The sequence below is a fragment of the Microtus ochrogaster genome, chromosome 18, assembly GCF_000317375.1.
Source record: "Microtus ochrogaster isolate Prairie Vole_2 chromosome 18, MicOch1.0, whole genome shotgun sequence".
NCBI classification, from domain to species: domain Eukaryota; kingdom Metazoa; phylum Chordata; class Mammalia; order Rodentia; family Cricetidae; genus Microtus; species Microtus ochrogaster.
The window spans coordinates 23,188,348-23,204,075 of record NC_022020.1 but is presented as its reverse complement, the minus strand read 5'-3'; the positions used below and the strand labels follow the sequence as shown (position 1 = coordinate 23,204,075).

Here is a 15,728-nt window from a genome sequence, read left to right as displayed (position 1 = left end):
TGGTTATTTCAGGACTGAGCAGCTGGGAACCAACAAATGGACTCCTATAACATATGTAAAAAAACAAATATGTATGTTATTGAGATAGGGTTTCTCTGTATAGCTCTGGCTGTCCTGGAACTTGCTCTGTAGATCAGGCTGGCCTTGAACTCACGGAGGTCCACCTGCCTCCCGAGTCCTGGGATTAAAGGTGTGAGCCACCATTGTCTGGCTCAAGTGTATATATCTTAAAGAAGCACAACAACTCAGAAACAGCTCTTTGATAGGTGCCATTGGCATGACTCATGTGCGTGTGTGTGCGCACACACACATACACACAAGACTTAATTATATTTTAATTTGTTTATGTCAGTGTTTTTCTTGTATGTATGTTTGTGCACCACATACATACAGAAGTCAGAAGGGGGTGACAGATCCCCTCGAACTGGAGTAATGGACAGTTGTAAGCCATCATATGGGTGTTGGAATTTGAGCCTGGGTCCTTTGTAAGAGCAGCCAGTGTTCTTAACTGCTAAGTCATCTTTCCAGCACGCTCCACACTTCCTCCTCCTCTTCTTCTTCTTCTTCTTCTTCTTCTTCTTCTTCTTCTTCTTCTTCTTCTTCTTCTTCTTCTTCTTCTTCTTCTTCTTCTTCTTTATTTTTTCTGTGCATGGGTGATTTGCCTACATGTATGTCTGTGTGAGGGTGCCGCATCCCCTGGAACTGGAGTTACAGACAGTTGTGAGCTGCTGTGTGGGTGCTGGGAATTGAACCTGGGTCCCCTGGAAGAGCAGCCAATGCTCTTAACTTCTGAGAAATCTCTCCAGCACCCTCCACACTTATTCTCAAAGGGCTTTGTGATGCCCTAGAGTTTTCTCATGATTTCTTCGGAATCTGCCCTTCCTCACCTCATGATTTGGTGGCCTCGCTTGATTACTGTCTTTGCAGGAGACTCCCCTCCCACAGAGAGCAGGTTTGTGAACAGCTGTATCCATGCCAGAAAGAAGTGCCAGGCTGATCCTGCTTGCAAGGCTGCCTTCCATCAGCTGGAGTCGTGCACCTCTAGTGCAGGTACTGCACTGGCCCTAGAGGAGTCTACCATGTCTGCAGACTGCCTCCAGGCGACGCAACAGCTTAGGAACAGCTCTCTGATGGGCTGCACGTGCCACCTGCGCATGAAGCACAAAGCTACCTGTTTGAAAATTTACTGGACGGTTCACCCTGCCCGAAGCCTTGGTAAGACGCTCTCCTAGAGTGGACTAAGCTGTAGGTGGATTTGAGGAAGTCATTTCTCAGTGGTGTGAGACAGACCGTGTGACTGATTTGGTGGGGACAAATGAAGCTCTGCGAGTGGTAGCTGGAAGAGATGCAGGGAAAATTTGGCATTATCTTCTTGGGTTCTTAAAACTTTGCCCTCCCCTCTACCTATTTCTACATTTCTTTTTTCTTTTTCTTTCTTTCTTTTTTTTTTAAGTTTAACCTTCTCATTTTAATTGTTTGGATTGGAATGTGCTATACATTTTTTCCCCACTCCCCTTTCCTCCTCCCCTCTCCCCTCCCACCCTCCCCCCTGTTCACAGAGTTTGCTCCAGAACAGTCAGGGCTATACAGGGAAACCCTGTCTCAACAAGCAAACAAACACAATTTCTTTATTCATGTGTGTAGATCTATGTTTGTATGTATGTCAGGGTGCACGTGAGTTCTGGAGTAGCTTCTCTTCTTCTGGGAATCAAACTCGGGTTGTCAGACTTGGGGGTGAGCCCTTTAACTGCTGAGCCATCTTGCTGGCCCCTTATGTCCACTTTTCTTCCCTGTATCCTCTTCACAAAGCTCTAAGCTGGAAGATCCCAGCCTGAGGAGTTCCTGAAATAGGATGTTGAGAGAAAATGAGGAAAGGAAAGGGGTCTTAACTCAGAACATGTTTAGAACGCCACAGGGCCTGCTGATTCAGAAAGAGTAGCTTGTGACAGAAAGGTTTTCCTTAATCACACAAGAGGCAGCAAGAGAGAAGGCACAGAGAGAGCCAAACAGGTTTACACCTGTCTCTTGCCACAGGCCCATCTTTACTAGTCATCATTGTTAGGAATATTTTCCTAACGCGAGCTCTCCACTGATGCAAAATCCCAATCAAGCCAAATCAAAACAAGCCAAATTAAGAAATATCCAGGTTTAATGGGAGCTTCTGCACTCTCGGGTGACCCTGAGACCACAGGAGGAAGGAAAAGAGACCATGTGTTCCTCTTTTGGGAGTTCACTTAAATATTCTGTGGGAGTTGTCCTGACCCCTTTTCTGGCCTGCTGGGATTTGGAGTCCAGAGTGCTAACTCTCAGGGTCAGCTACGATAGATGCAAGGGGATGGAGCCTAAGCTCCCAATTTAACAGTCATCTTTGTAATTAACTAACTAACTAACTAATTTGGGGTTTTTTGAGATGGATTTCTCTGTGTAGCCCTGGCTGTCCTAGAACTCGCTCTATAGACCAGGCTGGCCTCGAACTCAGATATCTACTTGCCTCTGCCTCCCAAATGCTGGGACTATGTTGTGGTAAAAAAGAAGAGGAAGAAGAGACCCATAGGTGAGCATGGAGGCTTGTAATCCCAGCACACGAGGGACTGAGGTATGAGGATCCCCAAAATTCAAGAATAGCCTAGGCTAGTGAGACCCTGTCTCAAACAACAAAACAAAACAAAAACCCAAAACAAACAAAATAAGATCAAAAGGGGCTGGGGAGGTAACTCAGTCAGCCTTGCAAACATAAAAGACCTAAGTTTGAACTCAGAACACACATTAAAACAAAGCAAATGGGCATGTGACATTTGTAATCCCAGGGCCGGGGAGCAGACAGGCAGATCCCTGGGGTGTAGGCCAGACAGCTGAGCCTGCTCAGTGAATCCCTGGCCAGTCAGAGGCCTCATCCCTAAAACAAAGAGACAAAGTGGGGGCAGTGTGATGAGGGGGCTGCAGATTGTTCTGGTGGTTAAGAGCACTGGCTGCTCTTCCAGAGGACCAGGGTTCAATTCCTAGCACCCAGGAGGCCACTCATGACTGTCTGTAGCCCCAGTCCAGGGGATCCGACACCCTCTTCTGGCACTTGGACACTTTCAGGTTTTGCCCAGTGGTCTTACTCTGAAGCACAGAATGGCCTCAGACGTGTGCCCTCAACCTTTGACAGCAGAAAACACAGGCCTATGTCCCGGCTCATGGAATTTTCTCTGCTGGGTCTGGATCTGGCTCCTCTTGATCTAGAAACCCATAAATTGAAAAGACAAGGCATCCGCCTTCTGTATTCTCAGTGCACGGTAAAGAACGGAATCAAGACACAACGCTCAGAAAGGGGAGGCTGGGAGGCATAGGGCACACTGGCTCACAGCGGATGTCCAAAGACTGTCCTCCCTAAGAGGAAGGGTGTTCCCTTTGCTTTAGGGGTGCAGTGGAATGTCCCCTGTTCTGTAGGACTCTTGGCCCAGCCCTCTGCCAGCCTCTTGCTTTTCTATTACTCTCTTTGGCTGTGTTTGAAATGGGCGTCGGAGACTGAGCCTCCTTGGGGACGGAACAGTATTCTCAGCCTGCTTCCTGCCTGACGGAGGTCTGGGATTTTAAGTCTCATAATCTTTTAATATGGGCTGGTAGCTCTTGGCTGTACAACGCACAATTGCTTTTTATATCTTTGATTTCTGTCATTCATGAGCCCAGTAGCCTTTCCCACAAAGACATGTGCTTCCTTGTAGCCCTAATTAAAAGTCCCTTGCCCTTGTTTTTCCTCCGGAGTGTATTTGTCCATCTGGCAGGATTTATTCCTTACCCCCTCATCAATCGCGAGATCCCAGCAATCGCCAGGGTACCTGTGTATTTGATTTGTTTTCCTTCTTGTTGAGTTCTGATCAACTTCATAACCCTTTCCAGCCTTATCTTCTGTGTCCAAATAGGAGAGAAAGTTGCTTCTCTTAATCCTGTAACCCTAAAATTCTGATCTCTTTTTTCTTTTTATTTATTTATTTATTCTTATTTTATATACATTGGTGTTTTGTCATGGATGTTGGATCCCCTGGAACTGGAGTTACAAACAGCTTAGCTCCCAAGGAATTGAACCCAAGTCCTCTGGAAGAGCAGTCAGTACTCTTAACCACTAGGCCATCTCTCCAGTCCTGTCTTTTGTTTTTTTGAGACAGGGTTTCCTTGTGTAGCTTTGGTCACTTTGTAGACCAGGCTAGCCTCGAACTCAGAGACCCATCTGCCTCTCTGCTGTCTTAAAAATCAAAACTTTTGCTAGGTTAAACCATAGTTACAACAAGCCCTCTTCCAGACCACTGCTTTCATTTATTTATTTAGTTAGTTAGTTATTTATTGGGGGTGTCTTGAGACAAGGTTTATCTGTGTAACAGTCCTAACTGTTCTAGAACCAGCTCTTGTAGACCAGGCTGGCCTCAAACTCACAGAGATCCTCCTGCCTCTGCCTCCCAAGTCCTGAGATTGAAGATGTGCGCCACCACCGCCTGGCTCAAACCTCTGCTTTTAAAAAGAAAACTGTCTTTCTTGCTCATGTTTTATACCTGATGCCAGCTTCCGTCAGTTGACTTTGCTCTGTCTTTCATCCTCATGGAACAACCCAGGCTGGTAGAGAAAGGAGGGGCAGCAGAACCATGCGATGGGTCTAAAATGTCTGCTCAGATATGGCTTACAACATTACAGCCTAAACTCCACAGGCTGAAGCGAGCCACATGGCCAAGCCTGACACCAGTGGGCTGACTGTGTGTGTTCCTCTCACAGGGGACAGGGAAGCCCCACTTCCTGCTTTCTGTTCCTCATCCTAACCGTTTCTCAGTGCACGGTAATCTTCCTCAGAGACATCTTCCGGGACTCTCCCACTTCCTGCTTCTCTTCAGGAGGTCCCAGGTCTTCCTTTCTTAAAGTCCTCACAGTTTTTCTCAGAGCTATGCTCCTGCATCTTCAAGATGCTTTTACAGAGGCCTGTTGGGTGACACCAGCAGCTCACCTCTTTCTTCCAATCGGAAGGTCTAGAGACAGGGTCTTGTGGACCCAGGCTGCCTTAGGATGGCCGTGAACTCTTGTTCTGCCTACTCTCCTTCCCGAATGATGGTGTTACATAGGAGTCTCTATGCCCAATCTGTTGTTGGCACTGGGGTTGAGCCCAGAGTTTTGTACATGCCAGGCAGGCACTCTAACACTGAGCTGCATCGCAGCCCCCAACACTTATTAACGGCGTTTATTGAGCGCCCACCACGCTTATAACCTGGCACGTGCCCTTCAGGAGTCCGTAGCTCCACAGGAGGACGGGGAGGGAGGTGCTGGCTGTGGGGCCACTGTGTCTTTCCTTCCTCTGGTTTTCTCAGTTTGGTCCAGCTCCGGACCTGGCCTCACTTCCATGTCTATGCTGTCTCTATAGCCAGTGCTCAAGCCCAGAACACAACCCGTTTCCGTCCCTTCCCTGATGGCAAGGGACAGCAAGAAAACATCTCCTTGCTCGAATGTGCACCCACAGGCGAGGTCTATTCTTAGGAGCAGAAACTCTAGAACCAGTGTGGGTTTTATATCCCACCCCGCCCCTTTATTTGAGACAAGGTCTCACTATGTAACTCTGACTGGCATGAAACTTGCTACACACACACACAGACACCAGGCTGGCCTCTAATTCAGAGAGAGCTGCTTGCCTTGTCCCAGAGCACTGCGAGGAAAGGCGTACACTGCAGTGCCTCGCCCAGGTCCCCTTCTTATTAAGCCCGTGTGAATCTAAACAAGTCACTTCCCCTCTCATCCTCAATTTCTTCTTACCTACTCAGACTTCCAGAAGGGATGAAACGAGCTCTGTGTGTGTGTGTGTGTGGTCTGTATGTCTGTGTGTGTGCGCACGTGCATGTGTTTAACAAATGATAGCTCTTAATTATTTTCATATTCATCAGGCCTAACCTGTGCCTTCATGGCTCTGAATTATTCTCCTCTCTGTGCAGCCGCAGCTCCCTAGGTACCAGACCTTGTCTTGTCTTTTGCTGTACAGAGCCTTGCCGCCTGGCCTGGCAACTTCAGCCCTCCCCGCTCCCCTTTACAAGTCCTTGTTTTTGGTGGTCGCATACTCTCCGTTCTCTCTAGGTGACTACGAGTTGGATGTCTCCCCCTATGAAGACACAGTGACCAGCAAACCCTGGAAAGTGAATCTCAGCAAGCTGAGCATGCTCAAACCAGGTGTGGAGGACAAGCCCTAGGATGCAGAAAGGGAGGCTGGGCTTGGACTCTGAGGGGAGCATAAACTGGGGGATCTTTGGGGAAGAGTTTCTGCCTGCTGTGTCAGGATGGAAGTCTGAGCTCTGGTGCACAGTCTGTGTTCCCAGGAGTCATTAAAAAGCCACAGTTACTAGGGAAACCTCCAGAGCCCATTAGGGCTACTGGTCCTCAGGAAGGGTGTGTGGGAGCAGCAGCAGAGCAGAAGACACGCTGAAATGGAGTATTTACCCACATTTTAGGTGGCCAGGAAAGTAGTTTTTTTCAGAAGTCCCTAAGGACTAGGAAATTGCTTGTTATCAACCGTTCTAATGGGGTGGGTGAGAAGTTGGGCAAGAGAAAGTAGCAAGCATCTCATTCCCACAGGGGTCACTCAGGGTGGGAGCTATCAGTCCGGTGAGGGCTGGAGTGCATGTTGTTCCTCCAGGCCTGTGAGGCTGTGAACTGATGGAGAAAAAAGACAAATGCACGGGGGGGAGGGGGTAGCACAGCCTTAATCCAAATCCAAGCTCTGGGGAAGTAGAGGATAGACTGTCAGGAGTTTAAGGTCATCCTCAGCTACAGAGTAACTTCTGGGCCAGCCTGGGCTACCTGGCTAAAAACCAAAACAAACAAACAACAAAAAAAAATACATTCAGGCAGTAGTTTTTAAGATACAAATAAAATTTATTGTATAGTTGGCTCTGTATTTTTAAAATTAGATTTTTTTTTTTTGTTTTTGAGACAGGGTCTTACTACGTAGCCCAGACAGGCCTTGAAGTCTTGCTATTTATTCTTCTGCTTCCAAGTGCTAGAATTATACGAGTGCACTGCCATGCCTGGAAGAATTATTATATATATAGTAATATATATGTATATGTATATCTATCTATCTATCTATCTATCTATCTATCTATCTATCTATCTATTGTTTGTTTTGTTTTGTTTTGAGTCCTGGCTGGCCTGGAACTCACTATACAAATCAGACTGGCCTCAAGCTCCTAGAAATTCACCTGCCTGTGTCTCCTGAGTACTGGAATTATAGACATGTGCTATCACATCCAGCTTAAGAATTAGAATTTTTATTGAGTTTTATATTATACTCAACTGTATATATCTTAGAACTGGAGTTTTGAAGAGAAAACACAGATTTCTACGTAACAGACCCATTAGGAGGAATCAGTAAACAACCTGTGAAAAATCACAGCCTGCTGGAATATTCTGGGCTGTTTGTTGGAATATGCTGTTACTAGAAATATCATAGGGGTGTGGGGCTGTAGCTCAGTGGTGCATAGAAGGCATGCAATGAGGTCTAACCCCACAGCTCCATACATTAAAATATCATTCTAGCTGGGCGGTGGTGGCGCACACCTTTAATCCCAGCTCAGGAGGCAGAGGCAGGTGGATCTCTGTGAGTTCAACACTAGCCTGGTTTCCAGAGCGAGTTCCAGAATAGCCAAGACTACACAGAAAAACCCTGGTTCATGAAACAACAACACCACACACACACATAGTGTTGTTATAATATATATATATATATATCATATATATGATATATATATATCATTCTAGTTTTCAAAGTTTCAGAATATGAGAGAATTTTTAAATGTGAATCAGTAAATGAAAGATGGGCAAGTAACAGCACTGAATAGAATAAACGAAAGACGGACGTGGTAGCTCATAGCTGTAACCTCAGCCCTGGGGAGGTAGAGTAAGAGGAGGGTCAGAAGTTCAAGGGCATCCTTGCTACACAGTGTGCTCAAGGTCAGTCTGGGCTCCGTGAGTCCCTCTCTCAAAAACAGGACAGATGAGATGGCTCAGTGAGTGAGGGCTCTTGCTGCCAAGCCTGGCCACCTGGGACCCATGTGGTGTCGGAAGAGAACCAGCTCCCTCAAGCTGTCCTCCAGCTTCCGAGCATGCTCCCTAGCAACACACACACACACACACACACACACACGCACGCACGCACGCACGCACGCAAGCACACACTCACACACACACAATTTTAAAAAAGGAAAGAAAAGATATCCCCTCCACGAAAACTAACAAAACCCTGAACAGAGTAGAAAAGCCTCCAGTCAAACCTAAGCAGAATTTGGTCGCATCATCTCAACAGTTGGGAAGTTCTCTGGGGGGTTGCAGAGCTTCTGATTGGTGATCCCCACCACCAGGCCTCACTGCAGGGTCAAGGAGCCCCTTTTGTTTACCGAGCTGTCTCCTACTTCTATGCTGGATAAGTGAGTGGGTGTTAGATGTGCGTGGATGTCGGTGGTGATGACGATAATGGTGATGACGATGATGACGGCTACGATGATTTTACCAGACCAGATGAGGGCAGGGAAGGAGAGAAGTGAGAGAAGTGTTAGGAGTGGATTAGTTCAGGACAGTCCTTCCTTTCTGCCACCTCAACAACCTGTCACCTCAGGCGTTTCCTGGACTTCCTAGTGAGACCTTGCCTTGGTGACTTGGTGCTACTCTCCCCACAGACTCGGACCTCTGCCTCAAATTTGCTATGATCTGTACTCTTAACGACAAATGTGACCGCCTGCGCAAGGCCTACGCGGAGGTGTGCTCAGGGTTCCGCTGCCAGCGCCAACTCTGCCTCGCACAGCTGCGTGCCTTCTTTGAGAAGGCGGCAGAGCCCCATGCCCAGGGCCTGCTGCTCTGTCCATGCAGGCCTGAAGATGTGAGCTGTGGCGAGCGCCGGCGGAACACCATCGCCCCCAGCTGCGCCCTCCCCTCTGTGGTCCCCAACTGCCTGGATCTTCGGAGCTTCTGCCGTGCGGACCCTCTGTGCAGGTGCCCTGTGAGGGTGGGCAGGATGGGCAGGGATGTGGCACACCTCTCGGTCTGGGTCTGGCTATCCTGCGGAAGCCGCGTCTGATTCCCCAGACACCGGGAGCCCACTGACTCTTACCTTGGAGATTTTGTGACCCTCCCACCCCCCACTCTTCCTTCTTCTTTCCTGTAGCCCAGGCTGTTCACTACATTATGTAACCTAAGCTTTCCCCTGGATTTCCAGAGTGCAGGGGATTATAAAGTCACCTCACCACTTCTGGCCTTGACCATTTTATTTTATTTTATTTTATTTTATTTTATTTTTATTTTATTTTTTGAGACAAGATTTCATATAGCCCTGAATTCTTTTGATCTTCTTTCCTCTGCCTCCTAAATGTCTGGTCAACTTACTGAGTTCCAGACCAACCAGGGTAGCAAAGTGAGACCCTGCCTAAAAAAAAAATAAAAAATAAAAAATAAATAAAAAAAATAAAAAACAAAACAAACAAACAAACCCCACATTTATTTACTTATTTGTTTATTTATTTATTTGGTGAGGTGAGGGAGGCAGGGTAGTCCTGCAACCTCAGAATTCAGAGTGCACTTGTGGAGGTCAAAGGTCAACTTCCACTGAATCAGGTTGTGGAGAGATAGGAAGGAGCTCAGGTCTTCAGGCTTGCTAGTGAGTAATTTCATCTCATTGGCTCCAGAAACTCTTCTTTTCTTTCTCTCTCTCTCTCTCTCTTTCTTTTCTTTTCTTTTTGTTGTTGTTGCTGTTTTTGTGAGACAGGATCTCTCTACAGGTCCTAGCAGTCCTGAAACTCACTAGGTAGACCAGGTTGTTCTTTGGGTTCAGAGATCTGCCTGCCTCTGCCTCTGAAGTGCTGGGAGGCCCTGGGATACCTGGTTAGCACCTGCAGTCCAGGTATTCCTGCAGCCGAGAGGCAGAGGTAGGAGGGGCCTCCAAGCCTCTGGACCAGGAAGGAGGCAGCTGCAAAACCAAGAGAGACTGTCCCAAGGCGTTAGTGGAAGGTGCGGAGTGCTCCCCATCCACAATCGATGGCTTCCTAACCATTCCCCGTGTAAATAAGGAAAACATTTCTAATTAAAAATTAAATAAAGAGATAAAATCCCAAGCCAGGTTAGTGGCTCATGCCTGAGACCCAGGGAGAAAGAGCAGAGATGGAAGAGCATTCTCGGATACATCCTGAACTTGAGGCCAGCATGGGCTATGGAAGACCTTGTCTAGAAAAACAAAAATTAAAAATAAATCAAAATCAAGCTCTTAACGAGCGCTAGCATTCACCGAGCACTTGCTCCTCCCCACAAGGCTGAGCGCAGGTTAACTCCGACCAGAATCCCATGAGATCTGTAGGCTATCCCAGCTTTTACAGGAAACTAATAGAGCCTTGGAAGCCTGAGGCAGGAGGATGCTTGAATTCAGGATTTTAAGACCATTGTGAAAAACACAGTAAGACGGTTTCAAAAGACGAAAATTAAAAGTGTAGTGAGAATGTCTTTACAAAACCCATTATTACACATAATTAATATATGCTAATACAAAGTTAAAAAAAAGTTAAAACATCGCTCACTATTCTGTCACTATTCTAGAAAGCATTCCCTGCCAGATTTTTCTATCCTGGCAACAAAACAGGCACATCTGTGTCTTTTTTTTTTTTTTTTTTTTTTTTTTTTTTGGTTTTTCGAGACAGGGTTTCTCTGTGGTTTTGGAGCCTGTCCTGGAACTAGCTCTTGTAGACCAGGCTGGTCTCGAACTCACAGAGATCTGCCTGCCTCTGCCTCCCGAGTGCTGGGATTAAAGGCGTGCGCCACCACCACCCGTTTGTTTTGTTTTTTTTCCACATCTGTGTCTTGAAGTCTTTCCTACACTATACACCGCTCACCACGAGTGATCTCCTGTGGAGGCAGGGTGAGCGTGGGTGAGATGTTTCAAACATGTAAGCTCAGGTCTGTGCTTAGCTGCTAGATCCGTCTCAGCTGTAAAGAGAAGCTTCACTTGCAGCTGTTGCTGGGGACCTGAATTCAGTTCCCACACGATGGCTCACAATCTGTAACTCCAGTTCCGGGGCAACTGGATGTTGCCTCCATGTTCTAGCCTCCATGGGCACCAGGCACACACATGCTGCACATACGTACACGCAGGCAAACTTCATACATATAAATGATTTTTTTAAAAGCTTTTACTTAGAGCTCTCAATAATAACACTAGCATTTCCAGCCACTTCTTATGGACTTGATGCTGCTTTAAATACTTAGTATCTTCTTGTTTAAGTGGCAGGAAGCCTATAAGCTGGTTGCTGTGACTCTTTTGTATCATCCTCAGCTTACAAATGAGCAAGCCGCAGTGGAAAGAAGCAGAATAACATGCTCAAGGTCTACAGGGAGAGAGTCTGGCTTCTTTTTCTTATTCTTTTCTTTTTATTGAGATAGGACTTCCTAGGTGGATCAGGCTAGTCTCAAACTCTCAGAGATTTGCCTGCCTCTGCCTCCTGGGAAAGGTGTACACTACCGTGTCAGGCAAAGGTCAGATTTCTAACTTGGCTTGAGGGCAGGAATATGACTTAGTCTCTAACCATTCTGTGTTCCTGACGATTATCATTCTAGTAAACATTACTATCATCTCACACATTTTATTTATTTTTTTAAGGTTTATTTATTATGTACACAGTGTTTTACCTGCATGTGCACCTGCAGGCCAGAAGAGGGCACCAGCTTTCATTACAGATGGTTGGTTATGAGCCACCATGTGGTTGATGGGAATTGAATTCAGGACCTCTGGAAGAATAGCCAGGGCTCCTAACTGCTGAGCTATCTCTCCAGCCCCCTCACACATTTTAAAACGAGTAAAATACTGGCTTTTAAGGAGTTCCTAGTTGTGTAGAAGTAATAGAGAAGTAAACAACCTAGCATGAAGCAAAATGTAACACAAATGAAGAAACATATACAGGACAAACTCACTTTTAGCACCAAAAAATGACTGGTATGTCAGGTGGTTTTGTTATTTAAGGTTTTCTTATTTTGATTATATATGTGTTTTGTCTATCTGCATGTATGTATGTGTTCCATGTACATGTCTGGTACCCTGAGAGCCAGAAAAAGGCATCTGATCCTCTGGGACGGGAGTCACAGATAGTTGTGAGTCACCATGTGGGTGTTAAGAATCGAGCCCCTGTCCTCAAGAAAAGCAGCCAGTGCTCTTGACTGCTGAGCCATCTCTCCAGCCCTGGGGATTGCATTTTATCTCAGTAATTGATGTGATTGGATCCACCATTGTGAGTGTAGCTGTTCCCAGCGCTTGGGGTCCTGAGCTGTATAAAAAGAAAGTGAGCTAAATAACAGCGTGCATGCATTCTCGCCCCCCTCTGCCCTGTGGACGTGAGTGGCCACTTCAAGTTCCCGCTGCCGTGGCTTCCCTGCTCCGTTGAACTGTGACCTGGAACTGTGAACTAAAATAAAACCCCAAATTTTACAGCAGCAACACAGAGAGAAACTGAGAGGGCCGTCTTCCCTAATGTAGGATGGATGCTAATAACCAGAGTGTCTGGCGTTGGGCTAAGCACGGGAATGTGCGCCGGGCACTATGCTGAATGCATCCTCCTGTTCGTCTCCTGAAAATCGGCCTGCTTCGGCTGTTGTCCTCTCTGACTGACAGTCAAGGAAACCTCAAAGATCGTATAGCCAGGGACTGTGGAGCTCACGTTCACTGTGATGGGCTGTGGGGCCTCGGGGGTGGTGACTGGATTGTGGTGCATGTAGGGCTGAAGGAGAAGAGGAGCTGGCATGAAGACAGGCGTGGCCAGCTGAGGACAGCGAGGGTGAAGTCTGGGCCCTCAGTGGGGGGCCTGGGTTCCTTTCTTTCAGATCGCGCCTGCTGGATTTCCAGACCCATTGCCATCCTATGGACGTCCTTGGGACTTGTGCCACGGAGCAATCCCGATGTCTGCGGGCTTACCTGGGGCTGATTGGTGAGGCTGGGGCATACGTAGGGAATCAATAGAGTAGCCAGCTCCGAGGTGTGAATACACTGGAGATAGCGCCCGAGATGGCGCTGAGGTCCTGGGACAGGCGGAAGAAGATGGAGGCTGGAGTTGGAATTTATCCCTTCCTCTCTTCGCCCAACAGGGACTGCTATGACCCCAAACTTCATCAGCAAGGTCAATACTAGTGTTGCCCTAAGCTGCACCTGCCGAGGCAGCGGCAACCTGCAGGAAGAGTGTGAGCAGCTGGAAAAGTCCTTCTCCCAGAACCCCTGCCTCAGTGCGTAAGCCCCTCTTACCGCCAGCCCCTGTGACTGTTGGGGGTGGGGGGTGGGGGGGAGAGTCCTGTCCATCTTTCTAGTCAGAGCATCCTCGTCTGGGCTCAGCCCTTCATCCCTCCAACCTGAACCTTTCTTCCTTCTCCCACTCCTCCCACTCCCAGAGTGACCTCCATGCTGCCTGTTCAACTTGTCTAGGCCCCAAGATGAACAAGTCAGAATTCCACTTCGTACCCACCTGCCCACTGTACCCCAGGGGCCCCCGGCATTCCCTTTCTTGCCTTGGGAGTCTGAGGAACTTCCTGGCACCTTGCTCCAAACTACTTTTCCTCCTGTACTTAGTGGAGGCCATTGCAGCTAAGATGAGTTTCCACAGACGACTGTTTGCCCAGGACCCGGTGGACGACCCTACCGCTTCTGTGATACAGCAGCAGGTAGGACCCCCTCGGTCACATACCTCACGGATTTTACCTCACTAGTTGGGGAAAATGCAAATCAGTCAGACAAAGGGACAAGGTGACACCATGATACAGACCTCTAATAATATAGCCTTCTAACGCACACGTCATGTGACTGAGGCTTAGGTGTTGAAGCGAGATGTCCTCTGGGCTGACTCTATTCCATTTCTTCCACAGAAAAATAACCCTGCTCCAAGACCACAGCCCAGGCTACCCGTTCTTTCTGTCTTCATACTTACCTTGCTTCTACTTCAGACCCTCTGGTAGCTGGTCATCCTCAGGGTCCTTCGTTCTTTCCACTGCACCCAGATTGACTTGAGGCCTGTTATGGGTGAGAAACTGACAGCCTCCGGAAGAAGATGCAGTGTGCAACACCGTAACCTTGGACCAAGCAGGCGTCTCGACTAGCACGTTCTGTCTGCTCCAGACAAGGGCCTGGGAGAAGCTAGGGGCTATGACCTTCAGATCCTGACTGGCTAGTTCTCAAACCTCCCTGACCCCTTCTTCTGTCTCAGGCTGTCCCTCCTTAGGACTTTGTCACCGCGGTTTTGGCCATATATTCTGGTGGCGATTTGCTTCCCCACCCCCATCCCTTCTTCCTCTTTCCCAGGATTGCCCAGAGCCTAACAAGTCAGCCATTCCCTGTTCCATTCTTTAGGAAGGCAGGGCTGAGGGTTCTGAGGCAGCTGAAAAAGACGCTCCCTTTGTGAGGAAGGCTGGTGTTCCTGGCCCCTCATCCCCTCTGAATGAAAGTGAGAAACTGCTGTCTTCACTGCTCTGCCGTGCAATCCTGAACATTTGGGCATCAAGAGCTGAGGCCTTTGGGTCTTGCTTAACTCCTATGACTGTCCCCAAGTCCCCCAGCCCCTTGGATCATGATTAAACATTTTGACCTAAAACTAAATCTTTTCCCATTTTCTTAAACTGTGAGTTTACACAAGATTAGTGGCATGCCTCAGTCACAGGGGCACTGAGAGGGTGATGGGGAGACACAGCCTCCCTCCTGGCTGCTGACTGCTGTGAGCCTTCAGGCAGCTCTCTCAGCCGCCTTTGCCACAGAGTTAGAAGAAAAATAGTAAATAAAAATAAAAGATGGATAAAAGATGGTCTCCATCCCAACTCTAGGATTCTGGGACCTGCCTAGAATCTACCACTGAGGCCCCCAGTCAGCCGCAGCATTGATTGAACCCTTGTTTGATGAGCTGCTCCAGATCACGACAGGCCCAGAAGAAAGCAGAGGCTGATCCGTGCTCTCGGGGAATCTAGTCCTACAGGAGTAAGGAAGCGTCCTTCCTGAGCAGAGGAGTTGGAAGAATGTATTTATAGAGCTGTGGGTGTTTGCTTATTCATTCCTTCTTTCTTTCCGAGGCTGGCTAGTCAGTTCTGTCTCCGTGAGACACTAGGGTAGACGGAAGAGGGGCTGAGGTAGCCAGGCTCAGACACTATTCCAAGTCTTTTCTCATACCAGAGTAGAGATACCGAGAAGACAATCAAGAAACACAGCAGTGTGGTAAATGCAGCAGAAAATGCTAACAACCCTCATTTCTTGAGCTTACGCTGTGCGCCAGCTACTGTCTAATACACACTGTTTTCAGGAACACACACTGATTCATTTAGGCCTCTGTTGTAGCTTAAAATAACTTTTTAGATTTACTTTTTTATTTTATGTTTGTGAGTGTTATGTACCACATGCGTGCCCAGTGCCCACAGAAAAGGGCACCCTGGGACAGGAGTTACAGATGGTGATAACCACCGTATGGGTGCTGGGAACCATACCCAGGTTCTCTGCAAGGCCAACAAGTGATCTTAACTGCTGAGCCGTCTTTCCAACTCCTCCACCTGTGTTGTGGTTTACATGTGAGGTGTCCTCCCCACCATAAGTCTACAGCTATCTTAGCTTATACATACTTAATTTCTGAAATGTCACTCATAAACTCATATAGTTTTTTTTTTATTTTGTTTTATTTCATTGGTTTGTTTAGACGGTTTCTCTGTGTAGGCCTGGCTGTTCTGGAATTTGATCA

The 15,728-nt window shown here is 47.6% G+C and overlaps 1 protein-coding gene across 1 annotated transcript in view; it reads left to right on the top strand.

The window, feature by feature from the left end:
- The window catches only part of Gfra3 (GDNF family receptor alpha 3), a 35,513-nt gene extending 20,126 nt beyond the window's left edge, over positions 1-15,387 (top strand). Inside the window, exons 2-8 of the mRNA XM_005355915.2 lie at positions 928-1,215; positions 6,085-6,177; positions 8,679-8,991; positions 12,853-12,956; positions 13,114-13,248; positions 13,589-13,680; positions 13,882-15,387. Coding sequence (XP_005355972.1) covers positions 928-1,215; positions 6,085-6,177; positions 8,679-8,991; positions 12,853-12,956; positions 13,114-13,248; positions 13,589-13,680; positions 13,882-13,971 — 1,115 coding nt within the window. The 3' untranslated portion in view covers positions 13,972-15,387. The remainder of the gene's footprint in view (positions 1-927; positions 1,216-6,084; positions 6,178-8,678; positions 8,992-12,852; positions 12,957-13,113; positions 13,249-13,588; positions 13,681-13,881) is intronic.
- The last annotated feature ends 341 nt before the right edge of the window (positions 15,388-15,728 follow it).